This window comes from Diuraphis noxia, unplaced genomic scaffold (genome assembly GCF_037042655.1).
Source record: "Diuraphis noxia isolate RWA-SAM2 unplaced genomic scaffold, SU_Dnox_SAM2 contig0007, whole genome shotgun sequence".
NCBI lineage: Eukaryota > Metazoa > Arthropoda > Insecta > Hemiptera > Aphididae > Diuraphis > Diuraphis noxia.
Genome location: NW_028301717.1, coordinates 1,392,495 through 1,419,946, shown reverse-complemented (window position 1 = coordinate 1,419,946; position 27,452 = coordinate 1,392,495). Strand labels below are relative to the sequence as shown.

At 25.5% G+C, this 27,452-nt stretch overlaps 1 protein-coding gene and 1 non-coding gene across 5 annotated transcripts; both read left to right on the top strand.

The window, feature by feature from the left end:
* Positions 1–213: 213 nt before the first annotated feature.
* LOC107166937 (intermembrane lipid transfer protein VPS13B-like) lies at positions 214–27,452 on the top strand. Of its 4 annotated transcripts, XM_089230313.1 has the most exons (53): positions 225–476; positions 574–751; positions 849–906; positions 1,355–1,554; positions 1,637–1,996; positions 2,655–2,833; positions 3,830–4,006; positions 4,087–4,213; positions 4,667–4,778; positions 5,667–5,818; positions 5,900–6,036; positions 6,097–6,294; positions 6,407–6,530; positions 6,608–6,748; positions 7,732–7,929; positions 8,327–8,507; positions 8,571–8,706; positions 8,887–9,184; positions 9,377–9,624; positions 9,717–9,873; positions 11,016–11,235; positions 11,317–11,503; positions 12,327–12,656; positions 12,723–13,136; positions 13,200–13,495; positions 14,224–14,404; positions 14,475–14,654; positions 14,721–14,875; positions 16,219–16,481; positions 16,549–16,911; positions 17,143–17,345; positions 17,419–17,609; positions 17,665–17,755; positions 17,832–17,964; positions 18,329–18,451; positions 18,546–18,705; positions 19,240–19,359; positions 19,427–19,553; positions 20,271–20,562; positions 20,623–20,708; positions 20,772–20,965; positions 21,059–21,278; positions 21,415–21,585; positions 21,833–21,985; positions 22,049–22,248; positions 23,064–23,530; positions 23,606–23,797; positions 23,856–23,957; positions 24,068–24,201; positions 24,870–25,116; positions 25,236–26,170; positions 26,275–26,592; positions 26,674–27,452. In XM_089230313.1, the coding sequence occupies exons 1-53, from the start codon at positions 390–392 to the stop codon at positions 26,869–26,871; spliced, it is 11,094 nt and encodes a 3,697-aa protein (XP_089086439.1). In that variant the 5' UTR covers positions 225–389; the 3' UTR covers positions 26,872–27,452. The 4 variants fall into 4 exon arrangements, with proteins under 4 accessions (XP_089086442.1, XP_089086441.1, XP_089086439.1 ...); XM_089230314.1 differs by lacking the exon at positions 225–476 and having other exon boundaries at positions 737–751; positions 849–910; XM_089230316.1 differs by lacking the exons at positions 24,870–25,116; positions 25,236–26,170; positions 26,275–26,592; positions 26,674–27,452 and adding an exon at positions 24,631–24,863 and having other exon boundaries at positions 214–476.
* Positions 3,302–3,380, top strand: TRNAA-GGC (transfer RNA alanine (anticodon GGC)). Its single transcript has one exon. It is a non-coding gene; the product is annotated as a tRNA-Ala (tRNA).

The following is a 27,452-nucleotide window of genomic DNA, read 5'->3' as shown; positions in this document are numbered from 1 at the left end:
ACCTTTAGCCTAATAAGTAATAAAGTCGTAAATTGCAATATACATGGATACACTGATATTTTTGAGTGCTCAGCGAGTGTCCATTCAGGTTATTCTGTGGTATAACTTACTCTATAGAGTTTAGTGATATATCAATGTTATTATTGGTTGATTACTGATAAGCTATCAGTTTATATGTTTGATGAATAATATTATTTTGTATTTGAAAACTGAATTGACTTCACAGAATAATCAGTAATCAGTAAATAATATATAGAATATAGATTACAGAGGTTCACTATAGGTAGAGAGATGCTCGACAGACACGTAGAAAATGAATTTTGAATTGGATTAGTCAGTACTTCAGTAGTTCTGCTATATTTTATTTTCATTGTAGGATATTATATACAATGTTCAGAATCGAATCATATATTACATCGATTATACTAAGTTATGTTGAAAAATATGTAAAAAACTTAAGACGTCAAGATGCTCAAGTATATAATATTAATTATAACAAACTATAAATATTAATAATAACTGTGAATATTTTAAGAATGATTATTATAGTTTAATGGTTGATATAATTTTTAGGTATCACTATGGGACGGAGAAGGTTTATTTCAAAATTTGGAATTAGACTTAGATGTTTTGGAGAAAGAGTTAAATTTACCGTTTATTGTAATAAGCGGTCACATAAATCAACTGTTAATTAGAGTTCCATGGACTAAACTAGGATCAGAATCAGTTAAAATTATTATTGACACAATAGGTAAATATCTGTTTGTAGTCACTTGGCTTTAATTGGGTTTGGTTGTTTGATTATTACGTTTTAAATGTACTTAACTACATTCTTATGTGTTTTTTAGAATGTGTTTTAAAATTAAAGACTCCACAACAGAGGAAAGCTAAAAAGAATGATACAAGGCAAGTTAGTTATTGTTATTGATTTGCGATTTGTTGGTAGTTTTATAGTAAATAAATAGAATTAGGACCAATTATAGTTATTGATAGTTTGTATAAATATTAATAAAAAAGTTAATAATATCAGATTTTAATTTTACACTTACTATGCTACATTTAGTATGTTTATTAATGATAATGGATTGGTACTGAATTAATATAGATTAATAAAAAGTATCTAATATCAAATGGCAAATTTATTTGCTTTAAATTTCTTAAATGTTATTTCGCTATACCTCTTTTTGCAGTAATATATTAAAAAATTTTTTTTATTAATATTGTTCTTTATGAAAATCATAAAGAATTATCAGATTTTTAAATTTATATCTTGAATGTTAAGTTTTTAACTTAATTTTTTATTATAGAGATGTATTACTAAATTAATTGTTATTAATTGTTAATTATTTTTTAGCAATAGAGAAAATACCGATTATAATGAGTTACCACCTCCATCATACGTACAAAGTTTGATCAACAAAATTGTTGGAAATCTTTCTGTAACGTGCAATAATGTTATTTTAAAATATATTGAAGATGATATAGTACTGTCTATGAATATTAAGTCAATTACTCTAGATTCGTGTAATTCAAGCTGGATACCTGATATTATTGGTAAGTATAACAATGAAACATGATTACAGTTTTCTGTAATATAACTATTTATACGTCATATATATTTCATGTGATTTTTTAGAGTTAACACCATCTCAGTTAACATTAAGAAAAATTGTTAATCTGTCAGACGTAACTATTTGCTTGGATAGAAGAAATGCTTCAGGATGTATAGAAACTTACTTAGAACCATTATTATATAAATGTTCATTATCCATAAGATTATGTCGTATGTTTCGAACTCCTCATTCTGCCCGACCTTATGCAACTCAAATGGATATGTTTTGTTCTAAAATTGCTTTTATTCTAACTGAACCTCAGTTACCAATGTTTTTGAGATTGTTAACTTTAATATTGGAATTAAATCCGACTGACACACCAGAAACAAATAACTGTATTGATGATGAAATTTATAACAGAAGTCCTAGCAGCTGTAGTTCAAGTAAATCAATCTTTGTTATAAAAAATAATGTATTTTATCCTGCTAAACTTACCCATACTTCAGCGATTACTACTATGTAACCTACATAAACCAAAATATCTACTCTTTTATGAATTCAATCTCCTTTTATTGTTTCCTGTACATCCTGATACCTCATATTTATTTAAAATACATTTATGTTTTTAGATATACGTATTAGGGATGGGCATGAAATTTGAATATCTGAATTATCCAAATCTGGATTTGAATCAAATTCTTATGTGGATTGTCCGAATTTGCTTTTTTTGTGACTATAGACTTGCAATTATTTTTAATGTATAGTAAAATAAATTATTTTATTATTATGAAAATTTAACAATAAATTGATTCTTAAGCTTTATGATATCACTGGTACCTAAAACGTGTTTGAATTTTTGTATACCTATGTCCAAAAATTATGTTATAGAATTAAAATATTATTAGTAAATTAAAATTAGTCATTGATTTTGCAAAATCAAGTTGAATAATCCGGATAATCCATGAATAATTTGAATTTTTAAATCTGTATATGCCCATCACTAATACATATCATGTAAAAGTAAATTAACTAAATTAAAGTTTTTGAAAACTCAAAACCCTGAATCAAAAGTTTATTATACTTTATAATTTTAACGTATAGTTTCAGAATCAAATATAGGCAATAATGATGGTTGGGTTGATTGGATGTGGAATTGGGTACCAAGTGTTAATTTAACTAGTGAAGTAAATAATCTTTCTCTTAGTCCAGAAGCAGCCATTAGTGGTGGTCATACATTAAATACTGGAATATACATTGATACGCTTATACTTGTTCTTAAAGTAAGTAATTATAGTTATATTGTTTTGTACTTATTTATAGATATTTTTAGTATCACATATTATTATTTTTATCATCACATAATATTGTTCTTTGAAAAAAATAATGTGCAGTTATCTTTCATTCTTACTAATAAATTACTAAAATATTTTATATCTAGATGGTATTTCCAAAGATTTTTTCTAAATTCAACTTATTTTATTTAACACGGCTATCAATGTTTGAAAATCTATTATAAAAAATTACTATGATAAAGAAAGCCAATTAACAATTTGTTATATTGTTTGGCTATATAAAATTATTTATCCATAGTTATGTTTACTTTTTCTAAATACAATTAATCTTTTTCTTCTCAGGTCTGGAGAGTTATAGAATATAAACCATAGTTAATAATAATTGGTAAAATACAGTTATATGTAGGTACTGTAAACATCCATTAACTTGGGGATAATAGCGTCTTAGGTCTATGCGGTCTGGTAGCTTAGTGGTAGAGCAATCGCCCGGCAAGCGAGAGACCTGGGTTCGATTCCCGGTCCGGCGGCTAGATTTTTGACGTTATTTCCCTGGGAGAAGTTAACAGTTGGTAGATACAGTACATAACAAGTTGGAAGTTCATGTAACATATATTTTTGTAATTACTAATTATCTATCATTTGTTTTGGCTTATCGACTGTATATAAAGGTACAAATCACATAAATTAAATCATAAATGTCTTTATCGAAAATATAATGTTCAAGTACAATACAAATAGGTTTTTTTTTTTTATTGATCCAAAACCCTCTCTGACAATGGCCATTAGTCGTAAACGTTACATTGATTACATAGGTTTTTGTTTCTTGATATATCTGTTCGTCATTTAGAGGTATTCAAGCTCATAGAACTCCTTAAACTTGTCTGCGTCCATCATTGAGAGGTGTTCACTAATTAATTGTGTCCGTTAAGGGAGGTTTCAATGAACATTATTATTGATCTAATATCTTGTATTATGTGTTTCTAGATCAAATCAAATAAGAAATTAAATGATTATAGACCATTATTACAAATTACTTTTAATGGTACTTTACTTGAAATGGTGTCTAATCCACCAGATTGGATTAATGTACAGTTTGGTATTAGTAAAGCGAGTATAGATTCTATAGGAGATTGTACTTGTGGTGCTCAAGATTGTTATACGGTTAGTTTAAAAACATCATACTCATGATATGTTAATAATATTTTTAAATAATATAAAAGTATTATATTTTATGTTTTCAGATTAATTATTTTTCATCAGGCTTGGTACAAAATTCATATTTATCTAAGTCATTATTTAAAGATAATAACATTAATGCTTTTAATGATAATATATTTTCATTTAATGATCATTTGAGTAAATTTAGTGGTAAGATATAATTTTTATCATTAACAGAACTTGGGGTATTATTAAATGAGTTGTATTTGTTTGTTTCTGACTAGAGCATTTTTTGAACATTTCAACTACCAATGTCCATATATTAACAATTATAACTCAACAGTCAGTTCTCCATATCATTTATTCAAATAAATTGTTTCTGTTTGTTCATATTTTAGGGAATATTATAATACACATTTTAAAACTTTTTAGGTATATTAAAGCATTCTTAGCATGTTTTAGTACTTTTTACTGTTTTTAGATCCAAACTCTAATTATTAATAATTTACAATGTGTTAGATATATGGAATTAACTAATAAGTGTGGAATTGGTTAAGTTTTTCACTATTTTATTTTGGTTATTTTTTAAAAATTTTATAAGTTTTTACTTAAAACTATTGTTATAATTTACTAATTATATATTTATAATTGTGTTATTTCTAGAAACAATTCTCTTAGAAAAGACAACTGCATTTGCAATTGACTATTTATTCACTCAAATACCTAATACATACCAGAGTAATTGTAATGACGATAATGAAAATGTTAATTTTGTGTGAGTATAATAAATTAAAATATATACTTATCAACTAATAAAACTTTTGAGAAAATTATTATGTTTGTTATTTAAGTCTTTTATTATTTTCCAACCTAGTACTAGTACTTATTGTAGCTATCTATATATTATTTATACTTTTATAATTATTTAATTTTTAGCTCTTTAACTTATTATTAGGGCCCGTAATTGAATGCATTTGCATATTTTTATTTATTAAATTAAAAATTACCCTTAACCTAATTTGTTGGTATGCCTAATTAAGTGTTGCATATTTTTGCATATTTAGAATATTTTAAAATTTGAGCATTTTTCTAAAGTAAAATTGTTATTAATAATAATACTTAACACTTTGTTGTATGTAAAACCTGAAGCAAATGTGATAAGAAAAAACTTTGCTAAAAATCAACATTCATTTTAATTTGAAATTTTATCCCAGTCTTTAGTTGTTAACTGTAACTCTCCTGGTAACCTTAAAAGTTAAAATATTGTTTTATACAAATATACTAAATTTGTTTTGATTGATTTTTATTCATGAGTTTAAATGAGTGAATGTTAAAAATGCAACATACAATTGTATACATCATATAAAATATAATTAAATTATAAGTATGCATTTAATATATTTTTTGTTCCATATTAATTATTTAATGAATTACATACATTTTTAAACTAAATAAATGTAATTAAAATGCATTTTTGTTCACATATTTATGCATATTGTAATTGCAGATTTGAATGAAGATCAGTACATATATGCATGCATATTATGTATATTTTTAGTGCATATTAGTTCGGGTCCTACTTATTATAATATTAATAATTAAGTTTTTACATAACTATACTTCATTAATTTTATTTATTGATATGTATATATATGCAATTAAGTTCGGAAGAAAAATGCTTATTACGATTTGTCACGGGACCAAGTAGTTTGAACATATCATCAGGCCTAATTCATCGAGCTGAATTCATATATAAACTAATTCTTGGTCATGATTTATTAGTATTTACTGCTCCTCATCAACTTCAACGTTCAGGTAATATTGATTTTATAACAATTATGTTTGTATATTTTATTTTTTAATATACATAAATTAATTCTTTCTTTTTTTTTTTAGATATGGAAGAAAAATATAATGCATTGATAAATTCCTATGTCCAAGTAATGGTTTACCAGTTCACAATTTTTAATCCTATGATTAAAGTATTTCCTGCTTGTCATGTTCCAATTTCAACTTCAACTCAGAAACACAAGGTAAAATTTTATTTAAATAAAATGAATTTTTTTTAATCTAGGTATTCAATATGTTAACAGAAAAATCAAAAAATTTGTTCAAAACAATTTGACCCTGTATTTGAAAATCCACCAGTTGCTATTTTTGAATTGAAAGTTCTAGATGGTCGAATTGTGACACCTAAAAAAAAATTTAAATGGTCAATATTACCTCGAAATATAATTCAAAATATTTCTGAAGAAAAAAAAACACAATTGAAAACCAAGTCTATTTTTAGGGTTGGTATTTTTAATAATTTTCTATTGTTTAAGATCGTTTATTGTTTTCAAAATAAGGGTTGATTAAACTATTAAATAATATTGCTGTTATTATTATTTTTGGAAATTCAAGGTAAAGGATTTGGTAGCAAATATTGTGTTTTTTGAATCAACACAGAAATTGTTCGTTATTAATAATATAGGATTTAATACTACAATAGATATTGATTCAAATTCAGATTGCATATTAGATATAGGTAAAAAATTACATCATTTTATAATAATTTCATATTTCTAAATGTTTACCTAACTCTGTGTATTTATGTACATTTAGATATGATCAGTTTTTCGACATCGAAAGAAAACTGCTTATTGATGTATTACATAGTTCATTCAATAATTATGTCAAATCATCGACAACTTTTACAAGTTAATAATGTTATTTTTAGATCTTCTTTGTTAGATGATACACCAGGTAATAATCATAAGTTTAGTTGTTTTTTGAAGTATAAAAATTCATTGCATGAAACCTTATAATTCCTTAGCTTATATGAACTAATTTTTTTACATTTTTTTATTATTTATCAATTTATATTGAATAATTCTTTTATCAACAAATATTGATTATTTAAAAATTGTTAAAATTTTTGAAAGTAATTTTTAGGCTAAATTAAGTTGTACTCAAAACTGATGAAAATATATAAAAAATAAATTTTTTTTTGGTTATCATCATCAAGGTTTTACTTTTTTGAATGGTAATGCATATTTTTAATTTCTTTTTACAAATCGAAATTGTTCTCAGTGTACTTTAATGTATAATAATCATATTTTTATTAGTTTATAAATTATAAGGATTTAATGTTTCAGTAATCAAATCGGTATAGGAATTCCAATCATGTAAAATGTTGGTTTTTAAGTCATGTCTTATAATTAATTACTGATAAATAACTCACCCAAAAATTGATTTTTTTGTACATTTATTGAAATAGGTAACCTAAATTATATTCTACTTCAGAATATGAAAAAATTAAAACTATGTTGGCTTTTAATAATAAAAACTTCAAAAATTATTACAATAAAAAATAGTTATAAATATATTCTCAAAAATGTTAATATTTAAAATGATGAATATTTATCAATAAAAGAATTATTCATATTTTTTCATAATATTATATAGAATCAGCACTACCCTTCCCAATGGCCTTAGTTGCTGTGAGATATTAAAATTTTTTATATAGAATCTGTTACATAGTTGTGCCTCAATAATTTGATAAATACATAAGTTGAATTTGTTTTTGTTCTAATTAAAAACCAAGGTACTTGAGAGTAGTTTATAACATAATATACCTATATTTAGTTTATTTATGTAAATTTTAGTATTTTATATTAAAAAAAAAATGCACGAACATATTTCAATAGTACTGATTTCTAACAATATTTATTCATAACTATACTTAGGTACAGTTGTATTGAAATTCAATTTAGAAGGAGTTAAAATATACTATAAATCAGAAAATCAAGTGACTTGTACTAAAATTATATTCAATAACATCAATGCTAAAATGGTAAAACACAATTCAATAAATGATATTAATCCAAATGCTATTATATTCTCAACTCAAGAATTTATTAAACACTCCATACCATTCCTTCATGGTAAGTAAATGTATTTAAAATAATGCTTGTAAATAATCACGAAGAGATTAGATTCTAGATGTTAGCTCAGATGGACTTTTTTTATGAATTTATAACTGAAAAATAAAAACATAATTAAAACTGGTTTTGTGTTAAAGTGCCAGTTTTGCTAAAAAAAAAAAGTTTTGCCTGATTAAAAACTGTGAATTTTCTATTATGAAATTTCAAAAGAACCAGAATACTATATCACATTTTATAACAAAAACAATCCTTAAAGTAGAAAATCGGAGCATTTCTTATACTAATTTTGGTTAATACTAACTAAACAAAGGCAATTTTTTTTAAAATCAATAAATTCATTGCTCCGTTCAAAATCTAAAATTTATAATAATCTAAGAATTATTTTTGTGTATTCCAGTAATTCTTCAATTTCCATCTGAAATAAATGTCAATGAAACACCTCTAATATATTTAAAAATTGGACAGTTGGATATGAATTTAGACCCTATGTTATTTGAATGGTTAATTTACGTACCTAAAGTGTATAAGCAAAAAGAAATAAAAAAGAAAACTTCTACATCTGATTTAGCATTTTTCAGGTAATATTTCTATTTATTGAGTTATAATATATATTTTTAACATTTTAATTTTTAAATTTACAGCGCTCCAAGTAGAAAAATTTCAGAAACTAGCATTAGCAGTGATCCAAAAAAAAAATACCCTAAACCATCTGTTCACAGTAGTGTTTCGGATAATATTTCATTTCATTCAGCTAACTACATGCATTTAAAATCCAAAGTAATTTATTATTTAATAATTTTAAATACTATCAATATGATATCATAGTTAGTACAATTTATGAACTTATTTTTTGAAAACAATATACATTTTATTAGGAGTGTAAAGTCAATGTATCTCTCATACATTAAAATGTTAGATTGACTATATTTTTTTTTTTTTGGTTTTGTCCATTTCTAGTCTAAAGAAAATAAAATTGTACGCTTATTCAATAAATGGAAATCATCAATGGTTTTTGTTGATACATCAAGAATCGCATTATATTTTCCTAGCAAATCATTATCAGTGTTAAAAAAATCTCAAAGCTCTAAAAATTTGGATCTAAAGGAGTTAATTGAGATGTTAAGTATTAATGAAGAAGGATTGCTTGCATTAAGAATATCAAACATTTCTTTAAAATGTGTTGTACCAAAAAATCAAATGGAACAGTATTTAAATACAACTCCAGTGCGTTTTCCTAACACATTATGGTCTCCTGGTAAGATTTTCAAATTTTAGTTAATTTTGTTTATAATTGAGATAGATGTATTCAAAAGTGTTGATGTAAATTAATTTACAATTATCTACAATTTAAAGAATATTAATTTCAAAAATCCTTGTGATTTTGTACTTAAATAATATTATAACAAAAGAATTAAGTACTATAATTCTCAATTTTATATTTTTCCAGATGGCGTATATTTTCCATGGCAAATTAATTTTTGTAAATTGGAATGCTATACAATTCATAATACTTATGATACCACATATCAAAGATCATATTCACACAAAATACAACTTCTTTATCCATTTAGTGCTCAGTGTACATTAGCTATTACAACTCAATTTCATAACAATAATATCCAAACATTGAAAAGCTTAGCTGCTTGTATACATTGTGATTCTGATCCAATTTCTATTTGCATATCAGAACAACAAGTAAGTATTTGCCTATAAAAAATATTATTTAATTAAAATCTACAATACATATTTTATAAATGTCTAAATTATAAAAAATGTTGTTAATTTAGGTACTCCTTGTAGCTAATTTATTGAAAAAACAAATGGAAGTTTACAAAGTTATATTTTCAAATATTGAATATGGAACATTTTTTAGCCGATCAGTAGCCCATGAGATGTCGTCTATTCCTGAAGATGAACCGGTTGAATCTAAAACAAGTCAATTTGGTAAAATCTGTAATTCATAAGTAATAACAAGATTTGTTAGCTTAACAATTAGAGTAAATTGACCTTTTTAAGAAACTTGATGGTAAGAAAATAATCTGTGTTTGTACGTGGATTTTTTTTACAATAATTCAATTTTTTAGCAAGTTTTGCGTATATAATAATATAGCATTAATTAGAAATGCTCATAACTCACTTAAAAATTTAATATCATAAAAAACCATCATACAATGACACATAATATTCTTACAATCAAGTTTTATAAGAAATAGAATCACTCTAGCTTTAAATAAAATAATGCTACAGGTCGGTGTATCACCTGTACCTGTATTAACCTGATGGGTGTATATTTGGTGTGTTCGCATATAAACTTATAATATTAGTTTATAAGTCTATGTTTACATACTTGTAAGATGCATACAATAAATGATAGAGTTTTGTCCCTTAACAGAGTTCTAAATGTTCGAATTTATTGTTAACATCTAAGTTATGTGTTTTAAGTGTAACAGATCTTAGATCACCTCAAAATTAAAACTTTATATTTGTAAGTAAGAATATACTTCATTTAAAATTTGAAATTCAAAATATTATCTTTTTCAGTTAACTTAAGTTTAATTAGAACTAAGACACATAACTTAAATTTATAGCTATTAATTCAATTATTTAAAACTCTGTTAACCTTAGTTTGTTATTATTGCATAAATTTTATTATCAATATTATTGAAAACACTGAGTTAATTAGTGATGTTTATTAAATGTAAAACTATCAACACTGTCTATCATGTAATGTTCTCATACAAATCAGTGTGTCACACCAGTCTTTTTGGTCAGGGAGTAGAGGTTGAAAAACGCACAACAAGAGCAAAAATAATTTATTGCCTATTACTCTTTAAATAAATAAAACAATCCCAGAATTTAAAGATGGAAAAAAAATTTCAAAAAATTTTTCATTGGGACATAACAGTCATTACCAGTGATACCAGCATATACAGTGACCTCTTCCATTTCAGAAACACTCTGTACATAAATATAATACATTTTCCAGGTATTGGGAACCCCCAAACTACTTCCTTCCTGAATATACTAGCTATTTATCATAGCATTGTTTTTTTTAAGCTTATAAATCATATAATTTGTAATTTAAGATTTAAACAAGACAGAAGAAACACTCAAATTATCTGGTTGGTTTCAATGGACTTTGGCCAAATTTTCATTAATCATAAAAAATAATCCAGAACACAGTTCATCAGAAAATGTTAAATTGGTATTAGATTTAGAAGATGTTATAAGTTCTGTAGACTTTGGGCTTTCATTCCAAAAATTAAAATTAAAAATATCATCTGCTTCTATTCAACACTTCACAAAGTAATTAATAAATAATTATTTTATTTTTTTTATTGGATCATACCTAATCTATTCAACTATTTTTTCCATTATTTCTCTTAGAAACATGAAAGAAGATCAATGGAAACATGGGCCATATTTAGGGCTTATACTAAAAGGTTATGATCCATTAAACAGTTCAGAGAAATCGTCAAAAACTGATGGTTTTTTAAATTTTACATTAACTAGAGCTATTAAAAGTTCTTTCCAAGGATCCAAGTCAAACAAGGATATCACATCCTTACATATGGTAATACATTCTTATTTTTTAGTTATACCTATAAATACAGTTTGTAGTAAATATTAGAGTTCCTCGAGATTTTTCATCATAGATAAAGTTATCTACTATTAAGGTACCTCATAAAAGTGTTTTTTTTTTTTTTTTTTTTTTGTCAAAGACTACTGTTCCTTCTAATTCCAATGATACGTATAAACAATCATCAAGATTACTATTCTAAAAAAATATAAGGATTCATCAATTTTGCGACATATACAAAAATCAATCGAGCTACATTTTAATTGTTGTGCTTTAGATTGCAATAAATATTGTTATTATTTTCAAAAATTTCAAATTTATATAATTGATCAATCAGATAAAATTACAAAAATGTTTTTTGATAGATTCACTATTCATATTGTAGAAAATTAGATCGACATAATTGTTGCAACCTGTTGTTGGAATTAAAGTTGTCTGTTGGAGTAAAAAATTAATATTTTTTTTGTGATCATAAAATTTATCTGATATATGCATGCCAGATTTTTTACTACTATACAGATTGCAACAAATAACAATTATTTACAACTAATAAAACGACAAAGCTAATTGGTAAATTTATAAGAAGTCGCCTATACAATGTTCAAGAATCCAGCAGTAAGGAGGCCCCTTAATGATAAAATTTAATCATTCTACTAAAATTACTTATTAGTTTGCATTAGTATACATTAAAAAGTTATTTGGAAATTAAACAGTTCCCAATGAATTGGAAATCAAACTTTGAGTAGTTAACATTATTAAATTAAGAGTTTTAAATTATTAGTTATTAACATTATTCTATGTTGTTTATTTTTATTAGGTCAGTGACGAAATGCTTAAGTTAAACCAACAACTAATGGATGAATATATTATGGAAATTGTAATCAAAGTGCAACCAATTGACATTGTAATATCTCCTTTAAATCTTCACCAATTTTTATCTATAATTGATCCTATATTAGATATATTTATAAATTCAAAATACATACTTAACCCTTTATCAAACTCTCATAACAAGTTAGAACCAAGTAATGAATTAATAGGTTTAACATTACCATTATTTTATTTGGATATTGCTTTATTAAGAATTTTCATTCCAATTTCTGTGCAAAATAAAAAAAACCAACATCAAGATACTGCTATAATTCAAGTAATACACATTTAAATTAAATTAAATTAAATTAGGTGTTGGATGTAATTTTTTCACATAATTTAGGTTAATTCGATAAAAATAAATCAAAATCCTGAGAACCCAATTACACGAACACCACTCAGAAAGGATTTATACGCTGAAGCTGAAAAAAGAGGATTATTAACTATTCCAGGATCAATAGTTGAAGATCGTCAATATCAAATTGTTATAAATGGATTTTCAATAAGAACTGGATTTTGGATTGATCTCAAACAAGTCTTGGAATGTTATCAAGTGTTGTCCACTTTGGAAACTGATCATCAACCAAATGCTGCATTATTGTGGAATGAAGGAAAAAGACCTAGGGCTATAGGAAATTCCAATTTAGATGACATTAATACATCAACTTTGTTTAGTAAGGTATCTTTTCACTCAGTATTTGCACCTGCAATTATATTTGAACCAGAAAATACATTAGTTTGCGGAAGTTGGATGGAAGTTAGTATTTTAAATCTAATCTTTCAATGTTTTTATTTTTTATTGTTATATATTTTTTTTCAGGTGAATACATTAAATGAAATTTCAATCACATTATCAGTAGAACAACTTCACCTATTAAATATATTAGCATCTCAAAGCAATGAATATATATTTAGTCATTTAAAAACAAATTATACTCATGTTATTATACCAGGTGAAAAAATACAATCAAAATACATAACAGATTCGTTAACTCAGGATAGCGGTATTCATTCGAATGAAGATAATGGTACATGTTTTTATCAAGAAAATGGTTCAACGTCATTGGTCGAAAATAAAATAAATACTCAATCAAATATTGCACTTTGCTTAAAAAAGTAAGTTTCCGTTTAAAATTAATTACAGTATGTCCAAGTCCTATAAGTCCTATTTTACTCTATGTATCTTCATGGCAATTCAAATAAGTTCAATATAAGTTTATCAAAAATTTAAAAAAAAATCTAATTTAATAGCATTGGTTAAAAAAAATATCTTCCATGTAATTCAATTTTAATGAATTTTCAAATAATTATTTACATTTTGTAGAAATTGATCAAGTTAGATCAAGTTATGTTTTTGACATATTTGAGAATAAATTAACTATAGACATTTTTTGTAGGAATAATATTTACATAATTTTTATGTCATACAAATTTCCAGTTTTTTTTAAAAAAAAAAAACTAATTTTAAATTGTATTAAGAGCTTATTTGTGTACTCTAATAACAAAATTCATTTACAATTGAGATTTGATAAAATCTTATACTTTTTAGCTGCTTGGTAGAATTTATGACTATCACAAGTCTAAATAACTGAACCTGTTTCAGCTAGAAAATGTAATTGCACACACATTTTTTTTTTATAAATGTATGCTTTTAAATTCATATTTTATTATTTATAAAACAAATAAATAAATGTATTTTACAAAGTGATACTTAGGATCATGTTGAACTTTATAGACATACTGTTAAAACCTTTGTATTACATTATAATAAATATTTATTATTCAGATAAATTTTAAATGTACAATAATTTTCATAGAATATAACTAATGACTTTATTTTTTAGGGATACTAATACTGTAAACAAAATTCCAATTGATGTAATCATCACGGGAAATCAAATCAATTTCAATTTTTTTAATTGCATTCAAAAAAATGATATCAATGTATCTGAACCTTTGCTCTTTGCTATTGTTCATCAACCTCATATATTTTTTTCACTATCTAATACATCTGATTCTTGTCAAGTATGAATTAAAAATATCTTGTAATATATATTTGTTTTTGATGTATTTATATTAATATATTTTATTTTAGGTAATATTTTTTGATCTGACAGTTTCATTAGCTCCAAAAAATGAATCATGCATCGAAATACCAGATTCCAAAATTTACTCAGTTCCTCTGTTTAAAACTAAATCTAATACAATGGATGAAATTCCTTTAGCACTTTTCACATTAAAAATTTCTCGTCCTATTACAATTAGTCAATATAAAGTATGTGAATAATATTTCTTTATTTTTTTATAAATTTGTATGTTATAAATAGTTGTATTTTCATAGGTTGAATTAAATTTAGGAAGAGCTATTTCTTTATTATTAAACAAACAAAAGATTGATCACTGTTATAATGTATTAGATCTTGTGAAAAAAATGTTACATAAAGGTATTTTGCTTCATGAAGATATTAACAATTATAATTCTCAAACTGATTCAAAGTAAGTTGATAATTATATTGAGTAACTAAATTTAAGAAACTATATCCTTTTATAATATTACAAAGATAATGTTATACCCGTCCATATTATCTCCGTTTTATTAACGCTTAACTAACCAAAATGTATGATCAGAATAATCTGTCATTTAAATATTAGAGTAAATTATATACTCTGTTCAAAATATAAAATGCCTGTGACAGCCAGCATTTGCGCATAAGCTTCACTATAGACTAGACCATGGGCGGGGCTAAGTAAATTGAGTCCGAGATAAGTTTGGTACATTTTGAAAGCGGTAAATTGAGTCCCGGGGAAAAATAAGTAGTAAGTAATTTGAGTCCCAGGAAAAAACAATTTATATGTATTTAAAATTTAAAAATATGCACTATAAAATTGTTATTTGAGATTTGTGCAATTGTTGTCATATACATGTAGTCAATGAATGTCTACAAATCACAAATAAAAATGTTATAGTGTATATTTTTAAATTTTAAATGCATATAAATCTTTTTTTCCCTGGAACTCAAACCTACTACCTTATTTTTTCCGGGACTCAACTTACCTACTACCATTGATTATAAATACTATAGATCGCTCACTGCCGTGTAAAATCCCCTGCGCGTTCAGCGGCGTTTGCCACTATAAGCCGCTGTAGTCGGATTTGAGTACCGGCGTTTCACGTTTGAATCGCTAGTGCGCTTTATTAGTCCCACCATTGATATATAATATAGTGGCTTATAGTGGCAAACGCCGCTGAACGCGCAGGGGATTTTACACGGCAGTGAGCGATCTATAGTATTTATAATCAATGCTACTACCTATTTTTCCCCGTGACTCAATTTACCGAGTTAGTGTCATTTGGGATTCAATTTACCAACCCTGCCATGGCAATAGGCGTGATCTAACCGTTGGCAACGTAAACTAGTCGCCGCCGCAGGCGTTTCTTATTTTGAACAGAGTAAAGACAGTGTTACTATGGAAAAGATAAAAAACTCTTAAGTTGCTTCAATATTAAAATATCAAAAATAATCCTATGTATATTATTATTTTCTCTTACCTTTAAATTTGATAAGATCTCAATCCACACTAAAATTAAAAATAATAGTATAAAATGGATTATTCTGAATAGAAAATTAGTATGTTAACTACTTAATAAAAAAAAAAAAAAAAAAAACTACTTAGTAAGAAGAAGTTAACATGTTTAATAACAATTGATATTTAAACTGATTATTTTATCTAAAATGTTTTACTCATGTTGAATAAATTAGCATGATAAATATTAATATTATATTGCTAAAAATAAAATATTTTTTCCTTATAATCATTTATCATTTTATGTTTTTTAGGTTTGACGAATTTGAAATTCTTAATCCGTCTTTTAAAATTGATTCTGTTGTATCTCAATATGTAACTGATGAATTTGATCCACATAAATATGAAAATCCAATACTTGATTTAACTACAAATACAAATGTAATTAGTGAAATAACTAATGTGAATGTAATTGAATATTCAGAGTCACCAGTTAATGAATATTGGTACTCCAAACCAATAGTTATGAATTTAACAACTCAACAAATATTTTTTCAATTATCTACTGAAAATAATGGTATGCTGTTAAAAAATGTCAGTTTTTTTTGTTGTTGATTTAATGCAAATAAATTTGTACATTTTAGATAATGTTGTGCTCAGTATTGAAAGTATTCTCTCTAAATTAAACTGTCTGTGGCGAAAACCATCTGAAAGAATGAATGGTGAAATAACTTTAAATAGTGTGACAATATCAATTGGACACGATTACTCAAATCATAATACAAATGAATTGATATTACATCCATGGACAATGACATTAGAAATTGTCTTGTCGTCTGATCCTTGGGTACCTGAATACTTAAGACCGACAAAGCAACTAAAAATATTTACGGATTATATATCGTTCCAAATTTCTCCAGATCATTATAATACATTAAAACTAATATGGAATGATTATAAATATTTATTTGAATATAACAAATATACTACAAATAATCAAAATCAAAGTATGTCCATTTTCAAAATAAATATTATCCAATGCAATTATTTAAAATAGTTAATTATTTTTAGATTCTGAGTAGATCAGAGTATAAATTATTGGTTTACGATTATATGTATTTTTGAAATTATAATTTTTATGAAATATTGTATTAAAGCACTAACAACTTATAACATAATTCTACTCAGTCTCTAATAAAAATACAATATATTATACTAATCTTAATATTTCTTTCAAGGTTCTGAATCTGATGAACAATTTTATCAAGATGATCTTAGAGCTGGAGCTTTTCAATTTATTGAAACTACTAGTTCTGACTTACCTTTGCCTTATCAGATATTTTTTTCGGAACATATATCTAATAATCCGCCTAAAGTTACATGGCGATATCCTCAACCTAGAACATTGACAAAAATTGAAATACAACCAGTTCCTATGGATGTATGTTGAATTTCAGAATATAAACTACTTTCATTGTTGTATACATACAATTCTAATTCGTAATATTTTCAAGGCGGACATAGACATTAAATTTCATTTACAATGGCATGATGAGATACAGAATTGTTTTAGAGAGCATACTATTTTCATATTTCCAAAATATGAACCGATGTTATTGCAACTGGAATCATTGGAAGCTGTTTCAAATACATGGCGTATAATTATGGATAATTTATGTGCAAATCATTATCCTTTACAGATTAAGTAATATAAATCACTTGTTTATTGTATAATATGGGCTATAATTATTTATTTATAGGAGTTTAATTGGATGTCTTAGAGTTGACTCATATTTTTCACCAAAACTAGTACCACAACTACAACTATCGTTATCAGCCTCATCAATTAAAGTAAATAATGTCCATCAATAATACATTTAAAAATGTACTAATAATATCTTAATACTTATTTAAATTTATTTTATAGATTAATATTTCTTATAATTTTAAAAAAAAACCCTATTTATCACGATACAATTGCATTTCTGGTGATCCACCAAAACATAAACTTGTTATTTTTATTTTGGATCAAGTAAATGTTGGCTTTAAACTTCAAGAAGGTATTTATTATTTAATGTTTATCAAATTATTTTAATTTTAGTTTAAATATTGTTATTTAGTAGTGCAATATCATGCAATATTTTTTGATTAAAACCAGCTATTAGTTTGTCAGAGCTAACTAGCTAAACTATCCGAACTGATGTATATTTATACCAAAATATTTTCAAATAATGGGAGAAATAAAAATTCTACAAATATTGATTTCTATTTTATATTTATTAATAAAATAAAATTGTGATTTTTTTTTTTGTCATGTAGAAAGTAAGATATGTTTAGGAGAAAATTTGTATTTAATTTGCTGTTTATAAGCCTATTTAACAATCACTTATTGTGTACTTGGAATATTTTTTTAAATTTTTTTAGGAGAAATGAATACATCAGCTCAAGCACATTTTAGAGTTGAATTATTAAATTATGGAACATTAACACAAATTCCCATTGTAAAATCATTTTGTTTATTTACTAGTCATCATATCACCAAGCCAAGTAAATATTTTATTTATTATTATATTATATATTATTAAAAACAATGTTTGCAACCATTATTGTATAATATTCATACTATTTTAATTTAAAATAGAACCAGATATTCAATACAACATTCAAACTGGAGAAATTGCATGTCAATTTGGTCCAAATATGATTAACTCTTTGATGGCAGCAGTTCAGCTATGGAAAAATAATACTTATTTTATAACCACACCATATATTATTTGTAATGATACCAATTTTGAAATAATGTGAGTTCCTAATTATTATTATTTAGGCTAGATTTTAGGCTCTTTTGGAGACAGTGTTACTATGTAGTATGTACTAATAGAAGTTATGTAGTTTCATTAAATTTATACAATTACAGATTAAATTTTTTAACTTTGAACTAAGAACCACATAATATTATAGAATTTTTATCAAATAATATCATGAAATCTAGCTTCTCATAAGTTACAATATTAAGATTCTTTACGTTATTCAATTTAAGAAACGTAGTTGGCAGCCAATTTTTTGCGCAAAAAGGTGTAGCTTCATTACGATCATGCACCTTGAATAATACTAAGCAATTTTACAATAAATATTATTAATAGTTATTATTTATAATTCAACAAAAAGGCTCGTAACTAAAAACATGTCATACATTGTGTGTCATTGCACATCGGTAGTGCATTTGAACAGTGGGGAAATAATGGGCAGCCGCCTTCAAAAATTGGTTGCTGATTACATTTTGTAAGTTGAATAAAATAGAGTATATTAAAGACAATTTTTATTTATTTTTGTAGATTTGGCCAAGCATGCACTAATGAAGTTATTACTCTCAATAGTTTACAATCTTATCAATACACATGGCGAGTGCCTACTGAGAATCCTCATATAAGATTTAGTGTTGGAGCTGGCAAAAAGTAATACTTATTTAAAGTAAAATGCAATTATTTCTTATACATTTATTAATAATTTATCAATATTTAGATTATCATGGAGTGATGAAATAAGTTTACGAACTGAAGCTTTGATGTCTATAACAGTAAAAAACCATAAAGGAGAACCTCATATTTTAATTGTATCAATCACAAATGTGTCACCTTCTCTTATAAAAGTATGTCCTAGATTGTTTAAAAATATTTTAGATTCTGAGTGGAATGATGAATGTATTGATTTTACAATGATTTGTGTTTTGATTTTTATATTTTATTTTTCTGTAACTCGATAAGTTGTTTTATAAGCATTTAAAGTTCTAATTTTGACATTTATTAAATTAAAAATTTATAACTTAATTAGTTATTAGTTATTATAAATGTATAAACATTCAAATTTTATAGCTAAAGATTGAAAATTTAAAACAAGGTTCTTTGTAAATAGTCCATTCTGTAATCAAAAAATATATTTACACAGTTTGTTTGTATTTATTTCTCAAATTTGGACAAAATCACTTATTAGATTATCAAAAATAACAATTTTTGTTATACTGTTGTAATTTAAAAATATTATTTATTATGGGTACTTGAAACTCTTAAAGTACATTATTTTATACAAATTATTATATTATCATATGCAAATAATATTAATTCAACTTACCTGCTACAGTTATAATAATAACAATATAAATAAAATATAAAATATTGTTGGCCGACAAATGGTCTAAACTCAGAAGTCAGAACCGTTATTTTTAAACAATAATATTATATCATTTAATTCAAATTTTATAGCATCCTTTGCAGTGATCCACTTATACATCTTTCTATACTACACTAACTATACAGCAGAGCAATAACCTCTGACCCGCTTTTTATTTTATAATTATGTGTTATATTAGGTTATTGTATCCAGTCAATTAAGTGTTTTAAATAAAACAAATTATTTGTTGGATGCTCAATTTACCAAAGTCAAACAAGTAGAAGAGCAAAAAGATCACCATAACTTAGTTTTGCAGACTTTATCAGTTGCCCCAGAAAATAATTCACCATCAATAATGTTATATAATGGACTTAAAGTTACTTTAAAATTAAGTTTTCATACTCCTAATCATGAAGGTCCTTGGTCTGGACCTATTCCATTGCATGCTATTGAATTAGTTAATGGGAATCAAAACTCTTGGTTAGTCAAAAGTAAGTGTTTGCTTATAAAACATAAAGAATAAGTTTTTAAAAATAATAATTTTTTAATAGTTCCAATGAAAGATAATATGAAGAAATATCGTAGTATATGGTGTCGTTTGATCATAGAAAACATTAATAAAATACCTCGTATGTTGGTACGTAGTAAAATAATAAATATTTATTTCGTCTTATTAATTATTAAATTTTAACAATTCTAGATTCTATTAATGCCAATGTATGTTGTTCGTTCATACTTACCTTATAGTACTTTATTAAACTTTGAATTAGTTGATAATAAATTAGAACGTAATACTATTATAGAAGCTAAATCTGCCATGGCCTTAAATGATATACAACATATTGATTTACCTGGTACTATGAAAGATGTCTACAATTTAACTATTAAATTAAAGTCAGTAAATTATTATATTAAAAATTATAATCATATTGTAATAAAAATAATATAATAAATCTATTATTACAACAAAAATTGTAATATTTTTAGTGAGGAGTCTTCGGTGTTTTCTCCACCTGTATCTATAACTTATTACATGAATATTGAAATTCCTGAGTTATTTAATGATAGTTATTTTACCATTGAAGATCTCCTTAATGGAAAATATACTATAATGGATTCTGATCTTCAATGGCCATTTATTGGTCAACAATATTCAAGCATCAAATGGAAACAATGTGAATTTCCAGACACTGAAACTACTGTTAAAGTAAAATTTATATTATATGTACTCAGATAATAACTTGTTGATTAGCAATTATAATATAATGTGTTTGTACATATATTTTCATCTTAACTGTATGAAAAATAACAATTCAATTAAATAAAAATCTATTAAAACGTAGGTTCAACATTATGGGCATCTTGATCACAGTAATGGTTTAAGTCGTGTAATTGTCATACAACCTTGGGCATTAATAGTCAATACTTCGAGTCAAATCATAACATTATGCAGTACAACTGATGTCCTTTGTAACATAGATAATTTTTGTGTCGTGGCACCTCCAGTTATTGAAGTGAGGTTTTTTATAAAAAAAATTCATCTTTATAGATTACCATTCATTTTATTATTTGTATTTTGTATATAATTTTATATTATAAAAAAATTCATAAAATAGTTATATCTTTTGTTTGATAATTTTACCTATATATATAATATTAAAATAAGTTATATTTATAATTCACTTAATGAACAGTGTTAATGTAAATTTTCATGAAATTTGTATTTATGATTAATTTATTTTAAATTTGTTTCATTTTTAGAATACATTTTACATTGATCTTAATATTGAAGATACCACTCATCGATCACAACCTCTTCAACTATCTAATAGTCAGTCATTCTATATGCCATCAGTCAATGGATTAATCCCTTTAAAAGGTCATACATCTGTTGTTATAAACTGTGAAAATCAAGTAAGTTTTCTTACATTATTATTTATATAACCAAAAAGTATAACACATGCACATTTAAACTAGATTGGTTATTTAAATGTTTGCTCTTTGGAACATAATAATATGAGAGTTATTCATATTCAAAGTTTATACATTGCTACAAATCATAGTTCAATTGATCTAAAAGTATTAGCAGTTTGTGCGATACCATCTTCTGGTGTCTTAGATATTCCAGAAAATGTTGAAGAGATTTCTGTTGATTTACCTAAAAATTTAAATGATCTGTAAGTTTTTTAATTTTATATTAAATAATAATAACTTCATAAGTTTGTTATAAATAAAATATTTTTGTTCTTATGTACAATATATTGTTTAATATCACCACACACTTCAGCAGTGGTGGTAAAATTCTTATTCCTTGGTGGTGCCACTACAGTGGTAGTAAAATATTGTATTTAGCTTCATTTTTCTGTAACCACTACCACTACAGTAAGGGAACTTTTGTGAAAACATAACACTGGCATTTGTTGTATCTATCTTACCAGTGCGTAACATACCAAATGTTAGGTAATAAGGTTAGGTAATACACTGACCTGTAGCTTTAAACCTGTTAGCTTAAAAATTATATTGAATCAATCTCTTATGAAACTTCATGGTAGGAATATTATACATTGTGTTTTTATGAGTTTTTTTTACAAAAATTCAGTTTTTGAGTGAGTTATTTTAAATTTATGCTATTTAATACACAGACAACTTACTAAGACATTGGATTTTTGTGAAAACCCCTCATACAAACACAGATAATGTTTTTACCATAATTTGCGTAAAATGTAAATTTATTTTGATTTTAAAAATAAAGCTACTCGTGATCTATTGAGTATAAATTTCCTATGGTATACAGAGACAATAAATGTCCATGTTATGTTATCATAATTTATTATAAATTAACTAATAGTTAGTCTAAGTATGATTACAAATATGTAAAACAGTTAAACTATCAAAAAATGGTCAGTATTTTTATTTTTTAACACAATAAATTATTTAAAATATATTTTTCTGTAATTACTATAATTAAGTAATTTATATTTATTCATTTTAGTGGTAAACCATTAGTAATGTGGACATTAATTGGTAAACAATCAGCTAATGAAGATGTGGTGCAATATTTAATACTTACTTCAAATGGTAATATTAGTTGTCCTATCAAACTAACTGACATTATGAAAGAAGAACGTCCATTTCCTGTTTTATTTTCAAGCTGTGATTCAAATCCATTAATTTGTGTCACATTACAAGAATTAGATAATCAATATTTCTTCACGATATATAATCAACCATATCCACAATTTATTCTTTACAATTATTGTCCAGTGTCATTGACTCTTGCCCTTAGTAAGAAATCTAAGTCTAAATTCAAATCTAAAGAGCCAATGCCTTTTTCAAATGATTGGAACTGGACATACAGGATATCTTCTGGAAAAAACGCAAACATATCATTTCCATACTCAGTATCAAGCAAACAAATTCCTAGAATATTAATTGGAGTTGATAAAAAACCTTTTAAAGGTAAGTTATTATCTTAACGCTTTCATATATAAGGTGAAAAAGTCATAATAACTAATAACATTTTTCACTTATTAGGTTGGTTTGCAAGTATAGAGTTGAGTGTTTGTGAAAGCAGATTAGTGCCAGTGCCTGGTCAAATGAATGACATAAAAGTTTTAATTACAAAAAGAGCATTTACGTTAGATGTCATTTTCAAACCAGCTGCACAGTTTGAATTTTCAGCTAATGAAGTGAGGTTAAGACTATCTAAAAGTGACAATTTTAAAGGTAAAAAAAATATATATATTGAATTGTACTTCAATTGTGACATTTTTAATTATTCTAGGTACCTTATTATCAAACAATGAAGCACTGAATAATGTGATACTAGAAAATGTTAGGACTCCTACAAGTCCTTTACAAAATATGGATTCATTATCGAATAATAGTAATAATTAATTTTTTTGTTTTTATCATATAAAATAATATTATATACATTTTATATAAATTATATATTAAGATTATACTTAATTAATCATATAATTAAAATTTTTTCAGAGCTTTGGCCTTCAATAAAATGCCATATTCATACATTTATACTCATTTTATTTATTGATGACATTGGATTCAATTCTAAAGCTGTAGTTTCAATGACATTTGATAATATTGCTGCAACTTTAGATGAAAATTCGGTATATACCTTTTGAATAAATCTTTAATTATAATAATTATATATTTATATATTATATTATTATTATATATTATATAATATAATATAATATAAAATATAACATATATAATAATTTTTATATATTATATTATTATTTATTTATATATTATATAATTATATATTATAATAATTTACATTACTAAAATGATACCAACATCATATTTTCTTATTTTTCTGTGTTAGGTTTATGTAAAACAGATACTTACTCATACATATACATGAATATGATAATATGATTATTTTTATTTGATCACCCCCTTAATAAAACCCCCCTTTAAATATATATATATATATTTTTATATGGTTAGGGCTTCAACAACTAAGGTCATTAGCCTGGGGAACTGTAGGGGAAGGTACTGTAAGGTTTTAACTCAGTGGGTTTTTTTGGCAGAATTTTGAATGGGCACCCGTGGGTTTCTGCCATGCCTGGTTGGGGGCCGTTGGCCTCTCTCTCCAGACATCGCGAAATGCCCAAAGAGCGATTCCGCCCGTGACCGAGATTCAAACCGGCGACTGCGTGCGTCGCAACGGACGCCTTAGGCCGCTCGGCCACTCCACCCCCTTTAAATATATTATAAAGCTGTATGCAGCTATTTTATGGTATAATAATAAAATTTAACCATATTTTAGGATTCTTCAATAGGAGAAATGAACGTTGTAGTTTCAATAAATAACATTCAAATTGATAATAATGCATTTATTGATGGGCATTATGATTTTCCTGTGATACTCGTAAAACAAAAGAAAAATGTTGAAGAAGTTTATTGTGACACAAGTTTCTTGAAACCATTGTCAAGTGTAATCAATGATTTAAGACAATTCAATTCTGCCATTATTATAAAATTAACATTAGATAAATCTTACTATTTAACACCAGGTATTTAAAAATCAATAATCATAGTATATACAATATGATTGCTTTTTATGACGTATTATAAATAACCAAAAACATTAAAAGTGCTAATTAATTACTTTTTTGTCCTATGTTTGTTTTAGTAATTTTGGATCTAGAAATAACATTATTTACTTTTGAAGTATTTATAGAAGATCGCTACTGTTATTATATGTTGGAAATATTGAAAAGTTTTAAATCAACAATTTTTACTACAAAAGAACATAATCTTGTGATGGATGAATTCATTCCACTTCATTACTTAGTACTGGCACATTCCCAAGAATTTCGTAATCCTTTAGTATTTAGAAAATTTACTATAAAACCTTTCAAAGTAATGATAAGCTTACATACATCAACAACATTCTATGTGGCTCTCGACCGGTCTCCTTTAGATTTTACAGAATTCTCAAAAACAGATTTAATTACTTCTTATTATCAACTTGGTCGGAGTTTGTCTTTGCACTATTTTTTAAATGCAATATATGGTACTGGATGGGCATTGGGTTCATTAGAATTCTGGGGCTCTCCTGGCGGTCTAGCACGATCTGTTGGAACTGGATTGTATGATTTTGTGACATTATCTGCCCAAGGCATAACTGAAGGACCAAAAGAATTTTTTGTTGGTGTCTTAAGTGGATCAGCATCATTAGTCAAGCATGTTACAACAGGCGCATTATCATCAGTAACAAAATTTGCATCTAGTTGGTCTAGAACATTCAACCGATTAACATTAGAAGCTGAAGATTTGGAACAAATTGAAGAGATTAGACGTTTACGACCACAAAATTTATCACAGGGAATCATACAAGGTCTAAGTGAATTTGGAATTAGTTTATTGGGAGCAGTTGGTGGATTAGTAAACCATCCAATACAATATGCGATTCAAGAAGGCCCTGAAAGAAGAAGGGGATTTGTCAATACTGTAGCTATAGGTTTTGTCGAAGCCATTACGAAACCAATAAGTGGAGCTGCTGAACTAGTAGCAATGACAGGCGAAGGTTTTTTAGCTGGCGTAGGATGGATTAAAAGTCCTCAGGTAGCCTATATAATAAATGATAATCTTTTAAAATTTTACGTATACATAAGTTTTACATTCATTTTTTATTTGTTTACTTATCTGACTTTATTTCTATTGTTTAGTTGCGTTCAAGTCTTTGCAACAGTGAAATAGGATTTGGTGTGTCAGAACTCAGATACTCTTGGCTAATATTAAACAAATATTTGAACACAACAGAACAAGTTTTATTGACTTGTGATGCAACTGTGGATAATTTAAACCAAGAACTTAAAGTATCAGAATTGACATTAGTCTTGACAAATAGATTTTTATATCTAATTAAAGATCCAAATTGTATGATGCCGAATGTACTGCGCTTACCAATAACTCAAATTGTTACTCCCTGTCTACGGCACCATGATCCATCATTGATTACAATAACTATTTGTATAACAGCACAGGTAATAAAAAAAATTAATATAATAAAATATTCAGTAATCTATATTCAAAAAGTTTTTAAATAATTTGCATTTTATCTACAGAATGATACAGCATATTCTAGAGTTGCTGATTATGTACGTAAATCTCAAAGTTTTTTAAATATGGAATCAAAAACTGAAACAGATAATCCTGATCAAACACATAAATTGTTGGTCGGTCCACAGATACGAAATCACATATTAAATTCAATTGAATTCCTCAAACGACATATTCAAAATAATGGATATGCAGTGATATAATATACCTGAGTATTAACCTAAAAATGTCGTGCAATAAATAAGCATTTTAAAACAGCCTGTGATAATTACAGTATAATTTTTATTTATTTATGAATATTACTAAGGTTTTTATTTATTTTTAATTACTTTATTTACAAAAAGTTATCCTATCTTTATTCAAAACATAATACAGTTATTATTTATCGGAAACATATGTTTGTTAATAATTATTTATTTTGAAATATTATTATTAAAATGATTATATTTTTAGTATCAATTGTTTGTGTATTATATTATCTAAAGTGAATTCAAATATTACATTTATTATATTTTTATATAATATTATATGAATTCTGTCTTTGCTACTTTTTGTATTCATGTTGTTTTATACTTTTATTGTATTTGGGAGTGGTTTGGCAGTGTTTGATTACTGTTTATTTTTTGGGGAAGAGGGGGCATGTTTGTAAATAATTGACATTTAAAATTTATATAAAAATAGTAATGCTTTGTCTGAAACCAATAAAATATAAATAAAAGTAACATCGAGGAACGGCTCTGATGGGGGCGCACATAAAGTTGGCTAATATATGTTATGAAATGAA